This window comes from Hemibagrus wyckioides, unplaced genomic scaffold (assembly GCF_019097595.1).
Source record: "Hemibagrus wyckioides isolate EC202008001 unplaced genomic scaffold, SWU_Hwy_1.0 Contig1, whole genome shotgun sequence".
In the NCBI taxonomy this organism is placed as follows: Eukaryota; Metazoa; Chordata; class Actinopteri; order Siluriformes; family Bagridae; genus Hemibagrus; species Hemibagrus wyckioides.
This window is the reverse complement of record NW_026690769.1, coordinates 690327-709531: the sequence shown is the minus strand read 5'-3', so window position 1 is coordinate 709531 and position 19205 is coordinate 690327. Positions and strand designations below refer to the sequence as shown.

The window sequence follows — 19205 nt, the reverse complement described above, 5'->3', positions numbered from 1 at the left end:
ATAGTTGATCCATTTCTGAACACAGCTCTGTGAGGATTCTGTATAAAAGTGCTGTATGTGCTGAACTTTACACGTCTCTAGAAGGACACACCCAGGAAGTGATGCTGTTGTAGTGCAGAGTCATTAATATGTCTGTGTTGTATTTTAAGATTCATCATCTATACCATACTATAAGCCTTTATCTGTTTGTGTGTTTTTTTAATTATTTGTACATTTATAAATAATTATGATAATTTGCTGTGGAAAATCATAGGAAACTGGATCCAATCTCTCATAAGTAAATTTGCTGTGTCTGTTCCCAAAAGGTAATTAAATTCAGTTCACTTCATTTTCATTCATATCACTTTTAACAATAGACACTGTCTCAATGCAGCTTTACAGAAATACAGAAATTCAGAATAGAAATTACAAAGTTGAAAATTAACTTTACCCCTAATGAGCAACTCTGAGGCAACAGCGGCAAGAAAAAACTCCCTGAGACGATATGAGGAAAACTCAAATGTGAACCCATCCTCATCTGGGTGATACCAGAGAGTGTGATTATGAATTAATTACCTTCTAATTGTATATTATCAAACATTAAAAGCAGAAGAGGAGATGATCAGATCCACTTGTTTAGTTTTATCATCAACTTTAGCAGACAGACGTGGTGGCATAGGGATTTACCTTTTACCCTCCTTTCTGAAAAGGTCAATGTTAACTTACCTAATGAAAGCCACAGACACATGAATATAACAGTGAACATGATGAATGGTGTTAGTAAAATGACAATATTCTGAGGTCTTTCTGTACTCTATTATATTAATATTTCAGAGGTTCATGTCTCCACAAAGTGTGACATTCTCCATCCCGCTCCCTGTATTCCAGAGATAGGCTCCAGGTTGGAGCTTTAATTTTCAGAGGTAATTACAGTGGGATTTGAACCTTCTTGGACCTCTGGAGAAACAAACTTCCAAGCGAGAACCAAGCCGGCAGTGCAAGTTTCCATTAGTTTTATCCCAACCACTCTATTCCATTTAAAACCAGGGCTCGTCCGGGATTTGAACCCGGGACCTCTCGCACCCAAAGCGAGAATCATGCCCCTGGACCAACGAGCCAGGTCCTCCCAGTCAGCTTGATGTGCGCCAATGAAGGTTCACTGTACTCTGTAACTGTATGACCTTCTTGTTCATATGGACTGGGGTCCGAGTAAAAGGAACTCGGTTACACAAAGTCAAGTTAACAATAAAGCGAGGCTCCTGTGGGATTCAAACCTTTTTGGAATCCAGACGCTAAGTGTGAACCAAGTAAGCAGCTCTTGCCATTGGGCCAAATTATGTCATTTACAGGGTTGTTACTGTAGTCTTAGATTTCTGTTCTTGGTGAACAGGAATGAAACCCGATGTGGTCTTTAGCTGTTGTAGCTCATCTACCTCAAGAATTGATTATGGGGCACTATTTCAGTAGAGCTTATTTATTTCCTGATTGTGTGATGGAAACTGTGTTTTTATTTTCCACAATTCTTATTCTTAGTTATACATACTTTCAGGTATCCTGTAATTCTCAAAAATATATTAAAGACCCTGCAAAGACACACATGATGAACACATTAAATCTCATTCTCAGTAAAATAAACAAACAAACAAACATAAAATAAAAATAAATCAGATCAGCTGCTTGTCAAAAGAGTTGTACAATATGCACATTTTTATTCCTAGAACAGAATCAAATTCCAGCATGTGATCTTTACACTGTCTTTAAGTAAATAAACCATCAAACCTGCCACTATTGTTTATGAGAACTGCACTTAATACTGCAGAGGGAGTGAACATGTGGCTTCTTCAAACACATACCTAACTTTTCTATCTGTATTTGGATTCACTTAGAATGTTTTGTCTATTCACTTCAAATAAAGTATTCATATATGGTTATATACATACATTTCTATTGGATCAATAATCAGAATGCTGATGTTATGCAGAGCTTCCAGTCTTTTCTTCTTATTGTGATTCTTTAACACTTTCATGTTTGAGGTCTCTGTAGGTTTTTGGACAGTGAAGTTGACTTTCCTGTCACTGTGGGCTGCAAGGCGCAGTAGTACAGTGCAGAGTCTGATACTGAAGCAGGCGAGATCTCCAAATCCACACGCTTCAGACTCTTATGAACTTTAGCAGACAAATGAGGATGAGGAGTATCACCTGTCTGATTCCCTCCCGATTCCGTCAATAGAACGAGGAATTCTGGTGCTGCATTGGAATATTGTCGATACCACTGTAGATTGTTCATAGAAACAGTGTATTTATAATCACAGGAGAGTGTAACTGCTTGCTCCTCTTTACCATAGACAGCAGAAGATGTTGGAGTAATGCTGTCCTGTGTGCTCTCACCTGAAGAGGACATTTATTTCAGAATATTATAATTCTATATTATACAGTATACATACAGTACATGCTTACAATCTAAAACACTCACACATGGAAACATTTCTTTACTAGTTATAAAACATTTAAACATGATATATGGGGATAAATAAAATATAAGCTTACCTATGAACATGGTAAAAAACAGAAACATACAGAAAACCATCATGTTTTAATTTCCTCTGTTCTTCTGAAAGTTTCCTTTTTATGTTATTGTAAATGTCAAGTTTCCTTCTACTCTGTCTTCAGTGAAGCATCTAAGCATTTCTTGTGTACAAAGCCTCAACTGTAGCTTCCCTCTGTTTTAACCAATCAGAGTGCAGGATTTGCCACTTTATGTAAAATACACACACATGTTCTAAAAGAATTTAATGAGCAAAAGATTCATATATTTAGTTCCTGTATTTCCTATTTCTATGAACTTAAACCTTTTCTAATCTACAAAATATATTGTTGCAATTACAAACAATTCTTATTGTGAAATTAAATTCTTCAGCAGATTTATAGTACACCCTTAAAGTCTAAACAAAACACCAGAGGTACTGTAGTGATTGATAGGATTTTAAAAAATTCCCCATAAAATTATAACAATATAAAACCCCTAACAAGGTGGTGTTTGAGAGCATGTGCACAAATACATATGCATCTTGTATTAAGCTCAAGATTCTGCAGTAATTCAAGTGTTTCAGTCGGACTGCACACCACACACCATGTATCTGTGCTGAAGCTTTGTTCAGGTTTAATGTTCATGGCTACTTTAACACTCCACGTGGTTCTGTTGTGTCCAGGTCCTGTTTCATTTGGAATCATTACAGCATTTCAGCATATCAGAACACAAGAATAACCCGTCTTTTTCTTTTTTATCTGTATTTCTGACATTAACCTAGACAAAAACAAGTCCTCAGATTCAGCATCCTTAAAGAGACAAATTTGCTGGTCTGCTTGTGATTATTGTCCTTTAATATGACCCAGTTTCAGCACAACATAAGCTCATGGACAAATAGTCTTACATTTGTCTCAAGAATATTCTAATATAAAGTGGAGATCATCAATGTCCAAATGATTAAAAGTTTTCTAGAGCCTGTGGCTGCAAAACAACCGAATCCTCACCCCTCCACCAACATGACACTTGGTATGAGGTGTTTGTTGTGATAAACTCTGTTTGACCTTCACCAAACATGAAACTATGAATAATGATTAACCATCAGTCCAAAAAAATATTGTTCCCGAATTTGTTAAGATGCTGCCATTTTTTTTGGAGAGAAAGGGCTTCTTCCTCTCACCTCCTCCATGAAAGCCATATGTGGAGGCAGGACTGAGGTGGAGCACAGGTTTGTGAATGGAAGGTGGTGCAGGGAAGAGTAAGTGCTGTTTCCACAGGTCAGGGTCGTAACACTTAAGACCTGGGAAATGCAACTGTGAATGGATTTTTGCTGATCCATTTAAAATTTGGCAGACATTGTACATCCATTTAACTCAAAATACAAATGTTAATACACAATTTCCATTTTCATTTCATTTTCACTCAATCTTGATGAATTTCATTATGATCAATAAAAGGAAAGCAAATTTGACTAACACTTTCCTTATTCATCCATTTTAACTTCTTGTAACTATACAATGGAATTATGGTCTGGAGTGCTCACATTTTGTTCTGGATCTTAGTTCACATTTGGTAAAGTAACATACATTTATACACACAGGAATAATAAACACATGAAAGAATAAATAAATGTATGAATGGAAAATAAATTACAGGATATATAATTATAGGATATTGTTTGTACCAATAAAGCAGAATGTTATCTCTGCTTCACTTATATGAATATTTCAGAGTAACAGTGTACTGAATAAACAAAAAGTAACCATGTGCCTATATCATGAATTAAAGTTTAAACCTAATGTCATGTATTGGAGTTGAGTTGAAAATCAACATTTTATATATATACACATATCTTGATGTATAGAAATGATCTGACCGAGGCTGTAATAGATGCAAATGAAATACTTTATTAGAGTTAGGATAGGAGGATGATGAGAGGAGGGTTAATATTGGTTGAAATGACAAACACAGAAAATTCATTAACACTAAACCTGGAAATGTAACGAGAAAGCAATTATTTCTAGTGAGAATGATAAAATGCTACACAGGCTACAACTGACAGTGCAATTCTGGTCCTAAAGTCCTGGGATCGTTGTGCAGACCTGTCAAGGGGAAAAAGAAGAGAGATATTTTAAAACGTGACAATTGAAATGTTACAAAATCAATTAATACTCATCTGTGGAGCGCTTGAGCAATGTAGGGACAAAATATGAACTGTAACAAAGTATGGAATGGGAACTTGTGCAATAAATTGTGTGTTTGTGTGTGTGTGTTGTGTTGGTGGGTACTGGGAAGGTGTAGAAGTAAGGGAAGGACATTGCCAAGAGCCTCTCCAAAGTCTTCACCATCTTCTTCTCGACATGCTGCCCGAGGAGATGCCTAACCGTGCTGGCTAAAGCTGGCGGGTCGGTGTAGAGCTCCAGGGGCTGAGAGAACAGTACCACAAAAAGGCCTGTAAGCTGATCCTATCAACAAATTACACAAACACAAATCCAGTGTAATGTCACTGTCTTAGAGATACAATGCTGACCATTTGTGTAACGTGGCATCAGAAGATATTTGAACACTTACAATAAGCACTGTGAAGTAGATCTTTGCTCCAGGCTCCCAAACGTCTACAACCCACTTGATGAGCGCAAGCAGGCGCTCCGAGAGTCCTCCCTGAAGCTTTAGGAAAGGGAGACGACAAGCTCCGTTAATGTCAGGGTTTAAAATATGGGAAAACAAAATGAAATAAAATAGATCCTGTTCTCAAACTACATTCAAGCATCGCTTTTAAATCTCCCGATAAGACGCTTACTGGCTGAGGCGTTAAGCCCTTCATGAAGTATCCGCAGAGAAGCAGCTCGTAAAACACGTCCACGAGGTTGTAGTGGTAGGCCTGCAGAGAGCAGAAAAGTTACAAAAAGAAATTAACTTTACATAATGGAGTCCTAATGGAGTTCTCTATTATCAAAGTCTTTCAGATTTAAACAGCTGTCATGTTACACAGGCATTCATAAGCTTACACAGGACCCGGAGAGCTCTGCTTTGATGGAGTCCCGATGAGAAGGAGTCCTCAGGAACCGAATCGGAGCCACGGAGGCCAGCTGTACGCCAACTGCATCCTGTTAAAACGTAAAAAACAAAAACATCTCTGTAATTCACTTATGGTGTTCTAGATGTCTACTTAATTTACATCTTAACACGAAGCAGGATGTAAGCCTAAACATGTCCTGTTCTCCAAAAAAGATGATGTACTGTACATTTCCTCCCGCCGCCCCATCATAAGTGCTTCTTCTCATCACAGTTTCATAATAACACATCTAACATTCTGTCACGTTCCTTACAGTAAAAATAGCTTGTGTAAAATAAAGGAAAGGTTTGTTGACCGGTTAAAAGGTTTGCATTACTCATTACGATATTTATCTTAATGATGCTACCAAGTTAATTATCCAGGCTTGCTAACAGTGTAGATAAACCAGTGTTTTTTTCACCCACACCCAGAAATAGAGGATTTTGATATTTAAAAAAAAGGGAGACGGAAAAATGCAAAAATTTCTTTTTTAACGCCGAAACGTTAATGAACTTGTGAGTTTGTAAACTAGTTAAGCTGAGAATAAACAGACAAATATTAGCATTAGTTAGCAGTATCTAGCATTAGCATTAGCTTGTGTAAATTCACCGTACACGGTGACTGATTAAAGTCTCAAAAACCTCCTGTCCCAGTCCATCATCCGAAATCTATCTAAATATTATACGGAATAATTATTAAAACCTTCACCCGAGTTCAGCAAGCTTTACACTCTATATGATATTGTGTAAATGAAATGATTAGCTAGGTTCGCTAGCTAGATAACATACATCTGTAACCAAGTCCTGTAATTCGCAGCAAACCTTTTACATTTCCCTGGACAAGCACACTCTACAACTCCTGACACTTTTCCGAGCTAAGGCATCGAAGGATGGTACCATTGGCAACCAGATGGCTAAAATATTAAAAGACTATCATGAACAAGTAAGTGGAATTCCCATTGAACATACTCAAGGGCTGTACAGGTTAAAAACATTATCAATAAATAAAATCAGTTAAATATAATAATGATGAATGTTTTCAGTTGCCAGAAAAGACAAAAACATGAAGGCATTCTAAAACAGTAGTCTATACAAACAAATTAAATAAATTACACAATGTAGTGTAGAATAACATGCAAGTAAGTGAATGATGACAATTTTTGTGTGTGGATGAACTAATCCTTAAAATGTGCTTGTGCTGTTATTAAACTGCCTAAAGGAATTTGCCTGTTATGTGGATTAGTAAGAAAGTGCCAGGTAATAACTAGTGCTGTTACATGTTGTAGCTAGGTTTGCAGTGTTAGAATGTTGTCTCATCATTAATCATGTTAATAAATTCAAAATGTTGCTTAGTTGGGAATTAAAAGTATGGTCATTTTTTGTTTTGTCTTTAAGGATCAGGATGACATCAGTGTCATTGGAACTCTTGTCCTGGCTGGACTGCCGCTTTACTTGAAGGAAGACTCGTCAGATGTTTTCAAGACACACACGGTAAGGCTCATCAGGACTACTTTCTGAAACATTTTGATCTTTTTGTTCACATCGAAAAAAATACAGCTAGAGTAGCTGTACAGTTGATCATTTCAGTAATCTTAAAGGAAAGGTTTACTCAAATGATGATTATATAATTCATTTACTCACCCTCGTGTAATTCCATTAGATTTTTGTTAAAGGTACGTTTAAATCTTTTTCTCTCCTTTTGTCTGTCCAATTAAAGGCAATCTGTATTTTCAAGCTTCAAAAATTACTTTGATTTAGACTTTACTAAAATATTAACATGGTTCAACACACACATTAAACACATTATCTAAATATAATATCTAAATTTGATGTGCATTGTTTTCTGTATGTTTATATCATTGTCATATGTAAAGCTCATACTCCAAAGTCATGAACATGATCTGCACTATTTGCAGAGGCTCGTTATGTTGTAATTATAAGGTTTAGTTCATTCTAATGGGAACCACTGGTATTAATTTTGTTTTGCCTCTTTATTTTTTTGTTTGTATGTCTTGATTGTCCTTGAAGATGACGTGGTGATGTCTTCAAAATCCTGGGTCAGTGCTCTGATGCTGCTTTTTGGGCTGCTTTTTTTTGGTTTGAGGAAACCGATTGCCTTAAATGGTTTGAGTTGACTGAACTCAAATTAATCAAGACTAACTTTATCAGTTTGTGTTCTGTCAACTCAAACTATTTAAGGCCATCGATTTCCTCAAACCATTTAAGTAACTATATATATATATATACTTTACTACTTTTTTATTTATTGATTTATACCACAGAATTACCACAAACATTGTTTGTGTCTGTGGTTTTCTGATAACAGGTTGGTAAAGGAAGGATCTTTGATGTGGTTTTAGAATCTTCATTTATACTGGTTTATACGTTTTATTAATATTGACTTAAGAAATAAAGAAATGACTGGATGAATAATAAAAAACATGGTTATTAATTAATGCAACTAATTAACTCATTAAATATGATTGTAAGAATTAAAACTTTTGGTAAACTGATTAAAATGAATTACCTGTAACTAGAGTGAGAATCAGTGCATCTGACTTCACCTCTTAAACATATCTTTTGGAGTTAGAGGTCAGGGCTGTGTCTCAAAAGACACAATAACTTACAATACTTTAACCTTTCATACTAACTTTTTAAACTTTTTAACTGTGAAGTTATGACATTGAAAACTCACAGCTGAAAATGTTAAATATGAATTCCACACGTTTACTTTCTTTGTTGCTTGTTTTAATCTGCTTCTGAGAGAAATTCCGTTTCCAAGCACGTCATTTAATGTGTTTGACTTCATGCAACAGTATTAAACTCATGCAATATACTGTAGGGATTAAGTTGTAATGTTTTATTTATAAGGCCATATACATCAACGTGTTTGGAGTAATGTTCAAAGCAGATAAGTTATACCTACCTTATTATTAAAACAGATGGATGTGCATGCAATGAGTCACGTTTCATTTTTATGCACTTTTATGCATATGTATAAGTCGTTTTATTAATACCTTAATTTCACTATACACAAATAGGCCTAATATATTATTCATCACTCTAAACATGTTAATGTAAATAATGACATAATTCTCAAAATATCACGAATTTAATCCCGTATTGCTACGAATCTCGTGATTTTTACGTTATTCTCATAGTGTTAACTTTGTTCGCGAAATATTACTACTTTGTCACAATTTTATTTAGTTTGACTTTTTTTCAGGAATAACTACCAGTTAAATTGTGCATTATAATGACTTTAATCTGAAGAGGTTTTCCATTTTAATTTTTATCTTTGCACAGGCATCTTTAAAGTTGAACAAAAACAAGTTATGTGCAAATGGCAGGACAACACCAGCGCAATTAAGTATTTACAAAGCACATAAAATACTTCGCAGCTTTACACTCACACAGTCACGGGTAAATTTATATATATTCATTTAAAATGTAAATATTATTATATATGTATTAAAGTATTAAAATATATACTTTAGAAACTGTGTTTATGTCTTTCAGAATTTATTGTGGATGTTTTCTCACAATCACTACATTACATGTGCAGTTAACAAATTTACTGGACACTTTTTAATGTAACGTGATAAATTACAAGCGTATTTAACAAGAGTATGAAGACTACATAGCAAACTTTGAGTGATTATACTGTATAATGTGCTCAGGCCAGAGGTGTACCATGTGCCACCTGGTGGACATTCTGTGAAGTACAACACATGCATTTAAATACCAAAGCGCCGACATCTCTATACATCAATTTAATTCAATTTTCAATTCAATTTTATTTCTAAAGCACATTTCAATTCAACCTTAGTTTGCCAAAGTGCTGTACAAAAATGAAGGGAATAAAAATAAAAAAGGATGAAAGCAGGAAAACACATACACATTACAAACAATTAACAGCAGAAGAAAAGAGATGCGTTTTTAACATAGATTTGAATTCAGCTAACGTGGAAGCAGTTCTAATGGGTGATGGCAGGCTGTTCCACAGCTTAGGACCAGCTACTGCGAAGGCTCTGTCTCCCCTGCGTTACAGGCGAGACCATGGTATTCACAAAAGATGACCATCTTGGGATCTAAGTGACCGAGCAGGATTGTAAGTGGTGAGTAAATCGGAGAGATATCTTGGAGCTAAGTTGTTAAGAGCTTTATAGACAAATAACAGAATTTTGTAATCAATTCGATATCAGACTGGCAGCCAGTGCAGGGAGCGTAACATTGGTGTGATATGGTCTCGTTTGCAGCTACCCGTGTTTGCAGACACCAGAGCATGCAATGCATACCAGTTACTCTGATTTGGAATAAATTAGCCTGCATTAAGCTTTCAGTAAATGAACAATTATGCAGTGTCATGTGAGTTTAAATTGGGAGTGAGCAGAAACAAAGTAGCTTGAAGACAACTGTCATGTAACAAAGACTCTTTTTCACTGACTTTTTTCTTCTATAAGAATCCGTCATTGTTGTGATATGCTAATTAGGACATGAAGTGTCACGTGACTTTCTGCGCTCCTCCTGTCTCATTAGCACACGAAAAACTTTTTTAAGAATTCAGTTTTATTTTATTGTACAATAACAGTTTGGTGATTTGATGTTATTATTCTTTCTTTCTGCTTTGTGTAGGTCTATTTTGAGAACTTATATTACTTTAAACCATGCAAAACATTTAAAAGATAATTCTGTCTTTACTCCACACTTTTTACCAGAGTCTCTGCTTGCACTCCATTACATGACAAGAGCATATCTGATAATCTGTGGTCTCTGTGTTTGGAACAGTGTTCAGAGTTCAGATTGAATTGAATTGATGTTTCTCACACTGAACACTGTGCAAAAGATCAGAAAACTAATGATGCACTAATAAATAAGGCAGTTCTAGTCACTTGTGTAAAAATACCAGGAATTGTTCTGTAGTGGTTATACCATCTGTAGAGATAATGCTATGTGGAGAGCAGGTTTCCTGTGTAATGCTTTAACACAAACAGATTAAAGTACACACATAAAATGAAGCAACAAAACTTTAAATCACACACATTGCAGTGTTAAATTTCAGATATACTCCATCACAGCAGAAGCGACAAAGCATGTGAGGTCTAATTCTTATTTCCTGTGAAGCCTAAAACTCATTCCTTAGTTCTGGAGGTTTTTCTCATTACCTTGTTGCTGGTCTGTGTGATTGGTGTTAGATGATATATACAGTTCAAGGTGATAAATGTGGAGCCATGGAGTCTTTAGTGCACTTCTAATTTAATTACAAATTGCACTCAAGAATAAAGGATTGTCACCAGGAGAAACTGCCTTCAGTATAACAAAACTGTGTGAAAGTTTTTGTACAGTGCAGCTGGATTTCCTGTCACTGTGGGCTGCAGAGCACAGTAATATAGTGCAGAGTCTGATACAGCAGCAGAGGAGATGATCATAGCCACTTTTTTAGTTTTATCATTAACTTCAGCAGACAGACGTGGTGGCATAGGGTCAGTTTTAAATCCACTTGGACTAATGAAAAAAAGGAACTCAGGTTTAGATTTTGGATATTGTCTGTACCAGTGCAGAGAGAATCCTGTATCACTTGTTTCATATTCACAGGACAGAGTAACATCATCACCTTCATCTACAACTTTATGAGTGGAAAGTAGCTTTATTGAATCTGCCATGGAGTCACCTGTCATAGAGAAGAGAACATAAAGTTTTACACAATCAAGCCAGAATTACACACAGAAATCATGCTTTCTATAACACCAGACAATTAATAAACAATACATAATATCTAAACTAACAAAAGGTGTTAACTCACCTAGTGAAAGCCACAGACACATGAATATAACAGTGAACATGATGACTGGTTTTAGCTGAATGAAAAAGCTCTTTCTGTACTCTAATATATTACCATGATAAATGTTCAGGAAGCTCCACCCCCCAGCATCACATAACAGTGTCTCCAGTATTGATGACAGTGAAACAGCCTTGTTTGGGAAACTGTGCTGAAACTGTTTACATAGTAAACAAACAAAAACTGACAGCAGGAAAAAATTACTATTAATTAAAATGAGTAAATATTTGATTTTATTATTTTTTATATTTTATAAATGGTGTCTGGACAAAAAGGTATTTGAAAGCATGTTTATTAAATAGGATTACATTTTCATGAGGTGGTATTTTATTATGTGAGGAACAAACCAGGCTCTTTTCTTTCTGTTATCTATTATTCTTTATTGTGGATTAAACAACAGATAGAGTCGATATTATTTTGCAAAGAAGTATTTATAATCACAGAAGTCTACATTCTTGGGGATGTGAGCAGGGTTCTTGTATTTGGGCCACAATAAGATAACTCACTACGCCATCTTCTGGAGAAAAGAGAAAAACTTTAACAAACAAGTCTTTTTTCTTTAAATTCACAAATTAGAACAACAAATAGTCATTTCTGAACTTCTGTACAGAGCCTCAGCTGCTTTCATTAAATTCAGAATTGGCTCTGTGGACTTTTCTGAAAAACTTTCTATCTAATGTAACTGAGTAAACTAGGGAAATACAGTATCTTTTAAAACAACAATATTTTTCCCAAATCAACAAACTGTTGTTTAGAGAGAAAAGCAATTATTATTATTATTATTATTATTATTATTATTATTATTATTATTATTATTATTATATTTTTAATTCTTCAATTACAAACAAACAAAACAAGATACATACTCAAGTTACACAATATGACGATATATAGCCAGCAATAGGTTAAGCAAACCATTAACAAAGCTGATTAAATATCATAATATCATCAAAAATGAATAAACAGATAAAAATGAATGACCTGTAACTAGAGTGAGAATCAGTGGTATGTATCTCACTATGTACAGTAAGTAAATCAATTCAATAGCATACATCAGGTAATTGGTGTGAATATGTAATATAAACAGAAAGAGACTAATGTCTAGGATCCTGCATTCTCCCCACTGTGGCCTAAGCACAGAACCAACCCAGCCACTGGTGGTTGCACAAGTCAGTGCATTTTCAAGCTGAGATTAATTGGGAGGTGTGGGAGTAATTTTTGAATGGTTTAAAGTGGTTTAGAGCGTTTAAAGTGGTTTTGAATGTTTTAGAGTGTTTAGAGTGTATATGAATGCATTCTTGTTTGTGTTTGTATAAAATAATCAGAGGACAGCATGGTTGGGTTGTCAGGCACCACCTTAATTTATTGGTCACCTCTATTTACAGTTTTAACAATGAAGGGTTTAACACTATGAAGTTTGGGTGCGAGACTTTGTTGACAGTAGATGAGACTTGGACGGAGTTTCAATCTTGGTATGGCTGGGGTTGGAGCTGTGCCCAAGGTCCTGAGCAGAAGCGCAGCACGTCGTAGGAAGTCAAGGGTAGCAGGAGATAGAGCTAGGAATAATTGGAAGGAAACTGTGATTAAAACTACAGCAGGTGTAGAAGTGAAAGAAAACATTGTTTGCAATGAATTAAAACTAAGCAATCAAAGACAGAGCAGTGGCCCTGAAACTTACCCATGCTGTCCTCGGAGGTCAAAATGAACTGTTTGATGAAAACAAGCTGGAAAAGTCCTATTGATAAGTGCACAGATGTCCACTATTTTTATAACTGACCTCGGAAGTCCGATTATAATGGAATGTGAAAGAGTTAAAAAGTAAGAGATAATGGTGTCCAAAAAAGAACCTGATATTTCAGGAAGAAAATAGGAGTGACTTTCTCAGCAAAGAGGGTTTGGTTTGAATATTATGAAAAGATAAGAGAAAAGAATAAAAAGACTATGTTTTGTGATGATTATTTCGGAGGTTGTTGGGATGTTCATTCGTGAGCAGCTCAATTCTTGTAACCAGCGCTGATTGCAAATAAAACCTTGTATCTGCATTCATCCAGTCTGGGCAGTTTGGCTTTTTTTAGTTAGAGCCTTGCTTGACTGAGCTGTCAGGTCAATGTGGAGCTGGAGACAGATAATAGCAAAGGATTAATTGAGTAGTATTAAATAGAGTGTTATAGTATTGGATAAAAATATCTTCCACAGAGGGTTGCATCAAGAAGGTCATCCACTGTAAAACCTGCATCAAATCAAAATATGCAGATCAATGATCCACTGTGGCAAACCCTAACAGGATCAGCCGAAAGAAGAAAAAACAGTAGTATGTTTGCCTTCAGTGTAGTTAAACTGTGTGAAAGTTTTTGTACAGTGCAGCTGGATTTCCTGTCACTGTGGACCTCAGAGCACAGTAGTATAGAGCAGAGTCTGATACAGCAGCAGAGGAGATGATCAGATCCACTCGTTGTATGTTTTTATCAACATGAGCGTTCAGACGTGGTGGGATTGGGTCACTTTTATACCCAATTGTATCAATATAAAGAAGGAACTCAGGGTTAGATGTTGGATATTGTCTGTACCAGTGCAGTGTTACTGAAACTCCGCTGAATTTGTATTTGCAAGACAGAGTAACATTTTCACCTTCATGTACAACATTATGAGTTGAAACTGGCTCTATTGAATCTGCCATGGAGTCACCTGTCATAGAGGAAAGAACATGATGTCAGTAACCTATCTGTGGATCAAGCCAGTGTTACATAAATCTCACATTCTGCTTTTTCACATCACCACACAGACTATTTAACCATTAATTCAACTTTTAATATTTATGCAATAAACAAGGCAATTTACTCACCTAGTGAAAGCCACAGAGACACGAATATAACAGTATACATGATGAATGGTTTTAGCTGAATGTAAATATTCTGAGGTCTTTATGTACTCTGATATGATCATAAATGTTCATGAAGCTCCACCCCACAGCATCACATGACACTAATGTTACTGACAGATTGTTGATTCTTACTGAAGCGTCGCTGTTTGTGGAGAATATTTCCACATTGTATTCAAGTTCAAGCAGGACATTTATTTAATTAATTTCACAAAAGGCAGATGCAAGTGCAAATTGCAAACTACCAGAAAAGGCTATGGTTGAAGCTGTGCTACACACAACAACCACAACGAGAAGTCATTTTCCTTCACAAAGTATAACAACAAATACTACTTTCCAGAACATTACATAACATTACTCTCCTGAACTCCTGAATTTGTAAAGCTTCAGCTGCTTAACTTGAGCTTGCTTCAGCTTCTAACTGTCCTCACAGTCAGGCATTTCAGAAGTGAATGTAAACATGTAAATAGCTCCATCTTGTGAGAAAAGCATGGCTCTGCTCCAGTCATGTGTAGTGCTTTTTGTACAGTGTGGTTGGGCAGCAACAGTAAAGAAAAGCAAGAAGAGGAGTAACATTGTTATCCTGAGTGTTTAGTTCAGGTCTCTAGCTTTAGAAATAATTGCCAGTGTTGTGTATTTGAAATGTGTCTCTGAGGTCTAGGAGAACTACTACTATAATTGGGATTACATTTTTTTTCTTTTCATTTTATTTCTTTTGTCTGCAGTATATAACATATAACAGTATTTAATATATTCCATCAACAGTAAAATGCACTATTCTGAAAAGACCATTAATTCACATGTTTTATTGAATCTTTTCTTGTGATAATGAATTCATTGATTTTTAATCATCTTTAATTATTTCTATAATTATCACACATTGCAAATTATACACGAGCCCACATCTACATTATAAACAATATAAGCATGAAGAAAGGAAGGAAAGAATGAGAGTAAACTGGTTACAATGAATCATCAGGAGAACTGGACAGAAAAGGTCAATTCTATTTTAATTCTATATCAAAGTAACAACTGACACTAAATGTTCTGTTAGCATCAGGAAAAATATACTTGAAAATGTACAAATTTACTGCAGTGTTTAGTTTGTGTATTCATTGTGTGCATTTTGTACCTCATTTTCTTTTCAGTTGCATATGTTACCACCACTGTTTCTTGTCTGTTATTAGCTGATAAGTTGGGAAAGGGAAAAGGAGAGTAAAGCTCAGTGTAATTGCTACCTGTCTGTTTCTTTCCTAACAATGTGGACATCTTCATTGGTCAGCCCAATTTAATCTGCAAAACTGCCTGCTATAAAGAAGAATATAAATAAAATAAATAAATCTGTCAAGTATTTATGTTCACTCTTTGGACTTTTTGGCAATATTTGTGTCTAACCATAACAGAAACGTTTATATATACACACTACTCACAAAAAGTTAAGGATATTTGGCTTTTGGGTGAAATTTATGGAAAATGTAAAAAGTTCACGCTACAGTGATATTATATCATGAAAGTAGGGCATTTAAGTAGAAGCATGCAATGGTGATTTCCTCATCTCAAACAATTTATTGAAACAAAAGCCAACAACAGTGGTGGGTATACCACAACAAAAAATGTCAGTGTCTCAATAATTTGTCATGTGCCCTTGACCATCAATTACAGCTTGACAATGATGTCTCATGCTGTTCACGAGTCAACTTATTGTCTGCTGAGGCATGGCATTCCACTCTTCTTTAAGGGCAGTCCTCAGGTCATTGAGGTTCTGGGGTGCAGGGTTATGAGCCTCTACATGGCGTCTCGGTTTTACTAGGTTTTAACTAGTTTTTCTTTGGGATTCAGGTCTGGAGAAAGTGCAGGCCACTCCATTTGAGGTACCCCAGCCTCCAGCAGCCGTTCCCTAATGATGCAAGCTCAATAAGCTGGAGCATTGTCGTCCATGAAGATGAAAGTAGGCCTGTGTTGTTCATGCAGGGGCACAATGACTGGATTAATGATGTTATTCAGATGTAGTGCAGTTCTGTATTGAGTAGACACACCTGCCCAGACTTGTGGCTGATGCATAGTGCTCTCCTTTACATCTCCAACATCGTTGGCGGCCATCATTTATGCTCAATGTGAATCGACTTTAATCAGAGAACAGCACTGAGGGCCACTGGTCCCTCGTCCAGCGTAAATGCTCCCTGGCCCGACACCTGTGCCTGGTGGTGTGGTCAGGTACCCTTGCAGGTCGTCTAGCACGCAGACCACACTGATGTAAACGGTATCGAATGGTCTGACGTGACACTTGGGTGCCTCTCACCTCCCTTAAATGTGCCTGGAGTTGGGTGGCATTCATCATCTGGTTCCGCAGGGCACTGTTCACAATGAAGTGGTCATCAACATGGGATGTGGCCAAAGGATGTCCACTGCTATGCCTCTCTGTGACTCTTCCAGTCTCTCTGTATCTCTGTCACAACCTGTTGATGACACTCTGTGACACTCTAAGCTCAGTGGCCACTTCCCTCTGAGAACATCCTGTCTGAAGCCTCACACAACATAATGAAGAGGACTGTTTAAATACCAATTCTAATTGAACCAGAAAATTTATTGGTCGATTCATGGATCAAACACCAGTTGTGAATTTGGCCATTAAGCACCTTGTTAGAGAACAGCAAGTTATGCAAAAAGTACTGAAATACTGAACAGTTGGACATGTGCATTCAAAAGTGTAGAGAAGGTCAAATGAAGTTCACATGTAAAGATTATAGTGCATTTAGGTGCACTAAAATGGTGTATATATATATATATATATATATATATATATATATATATATATATATATATATATATATTGCCTCTAGTAGGCTAGGTAAAAACAGAAATACTTATGAAACACTACAATTCAAATTCCAATCCAAAATTACAAAGCTCAGAGTGTCTATTTTCATATGAGCCATTAACCATGATTGTGGAGTGTAACCCAACAAATAAATAAAATACTGAACACAACAAAACAGGTGGAAATTCCCTTTCATGCTGATGATTATTGTTTATTGACCAGTTGATTGCCCAACAAAGATTAGCAGTCCAATTTCTCCTAACATCTAATATCTAAATGTTATCTAAATGACTACAACACTTGATTTATCAGTATTAACAAATAAAACAGTTGAGTATTGGAATAGTGTAGTTTAGTTTCTGTGGTTCTACAAAACCTACACAGAATCCTGCACTTCAACAGAGGACCTGTTAAGCTGATTAGATATTGTTTAACTGATTTTAGTTCAGCTTCTTAGCTTGATAATCTGTTCCAGTTTAATGTGTTAGGATGACTGAGCGATCTAAGATGCTGCGGTCAGGTTGCAGCCTCCCCTGGAGGCCTAGGTTTGGATCCCACTTCTGACTTTGGTTTCTTTCCTTTGTGTTGTTGCTTTGTTTATCAGCAGAATGGGGTTCAAGCCACATGTTGGGTCCCTGAGCGAGGCTCTTAACCCTCACTGCTCCAGGAGTGCTGTATCATGACTCACCCCAATTTCAGTTGGATGTGTGAAAAAAGAATTTCACTGTGCTGTAATTTATACATGACAAATAAAGGCTTCTTCTCAATATATGTATGAACACAGATGTGAGAAAAGTTCTCTTTTATTTTTAAAGAGGTAAGAAGAAGGTGAAGGGTGCTGTTGTCAGCAGTGTGCTCTGTAGCTGTGAATTCCAGGCAGTGCTGAGCAGTTATAAGGCAAAACCCAAGGCCAAAACAGCAGGATTGGGGAACGTCATCCTTAATTAGCCGAACAAACTCCATTATCTTTCTGTGTCTGCTGCAATGGTTAATATAAGAACATATTCCCTCTTCCTGCACCTCTTCCTCACCTCGTCACTCCTGAGTGATTGGGTGACCCCTTGTGCATCTATATAGGAAAACCAGCTTAGCTGTATGCACTCTAGCTTACACAGAGCACCCGCTTAGATACAGAACGTCTCCAAACAGCACCTGATCATCTTATTTCTCCACCATCATCACTAATGCCAGCTGTAAACCCTAAACACTTTTCACCACAGTGCACAAACTCACCCATCCATCATCACATAATATCTCTGGTAGTGATGCTCTCTGTCATCACATGACGTGTCTGTTTAATCCAAATAATGTATTTATGTTTAGTTACAACCCTAGCAGCCAGACAGGCAAAACAAGGTTTATTTATCTACCATGCTTAAATGTGATTGATAGATGTAAAAGTTTCCCACAAAAGAGTGTTGGAATATTGTAAAATTCTGCTATAAGAATTGAAGACTTTATTCTTTATTTACATGTTATCAAGGAATATGGAATAGTATCCTCAGTGTATTAAAATGTATACGGTAAAGTGTAAAGGGTAGAAGGGTGGGAGGCATCAACTACAAAGTTGTTGGCTTTATACCTGTATATTTTCTGGTAAAGATCCTTAAAAGTGTTAGATAAAACCTGTTGATGTTTCCAGTCATTTTCATTATCTTCCATAGAGTCTTCTGCTCTGACACTGAGTGCAATTTCATATTAAACAGCAGTAAAGTTACACATGATGCCATCAATATTTCCCTGAATGTAGTGATGAGGATGGGAGAGAGGTGTTTGCTCTCCTGTCTCTACATGAAATTAATTCTGAAATTTTCTGACCCAGATGAGATCCTATGTGATGCAACACAAAACTGTCATCACTGTGGGCCAACAGCTATCTATTTTTATATCCATGGGTTATTGGTTCTACACAGATTTATAAATATCATGGTATTATAAATACCAAATATCATACCATTAATGAATATCAAATATTCACCTAATTTCTACTTTTCAGGGATTGTTGAACTGTCAGACCAAGACATCAGGTAGTATTGCTGCCTCACAGTTCCATTATCTGACATTGAAGGTGGTTGGTCCAACACCTCTTCTAAAAATGCTAATCTATCGACCTC

General features: G+C 36.2%; 1 non-coding gene and 1 gene segment (V, D, J or C); both read right to left on the bottom strand.

The window, feature by feature from the left end:
• Nucleotides 1–1025: 1025 nt before the first annotated feature.
• On the bottom strand, nt 1026–1097 carry trnap-ugg (transfer RNA proline (anticodon UGG)). The gene has a single exon. It is a non-coding gene; the product is annotated as a tRNA-Pro (tRNA).
• Nucleotides 1098–10931: 9834 nt separating this feature from the next.
• LOC131349636 (T cell receptor alpha variable 19-like) lies at nt 10932–11399 on the bottom strand (the record flags this gene model as incomplete). The annotated part of the segment is given in 2 exon segments: nt 10932–11227; nt 11360–11399. Coding segments are annotated over 2 exon segments (336 nt in total), but the record flags the coding sequence as incomplete, so codon positions are not given.
• Nucleotides 11400–19205: the final 7806 nt, after the last annotated feature.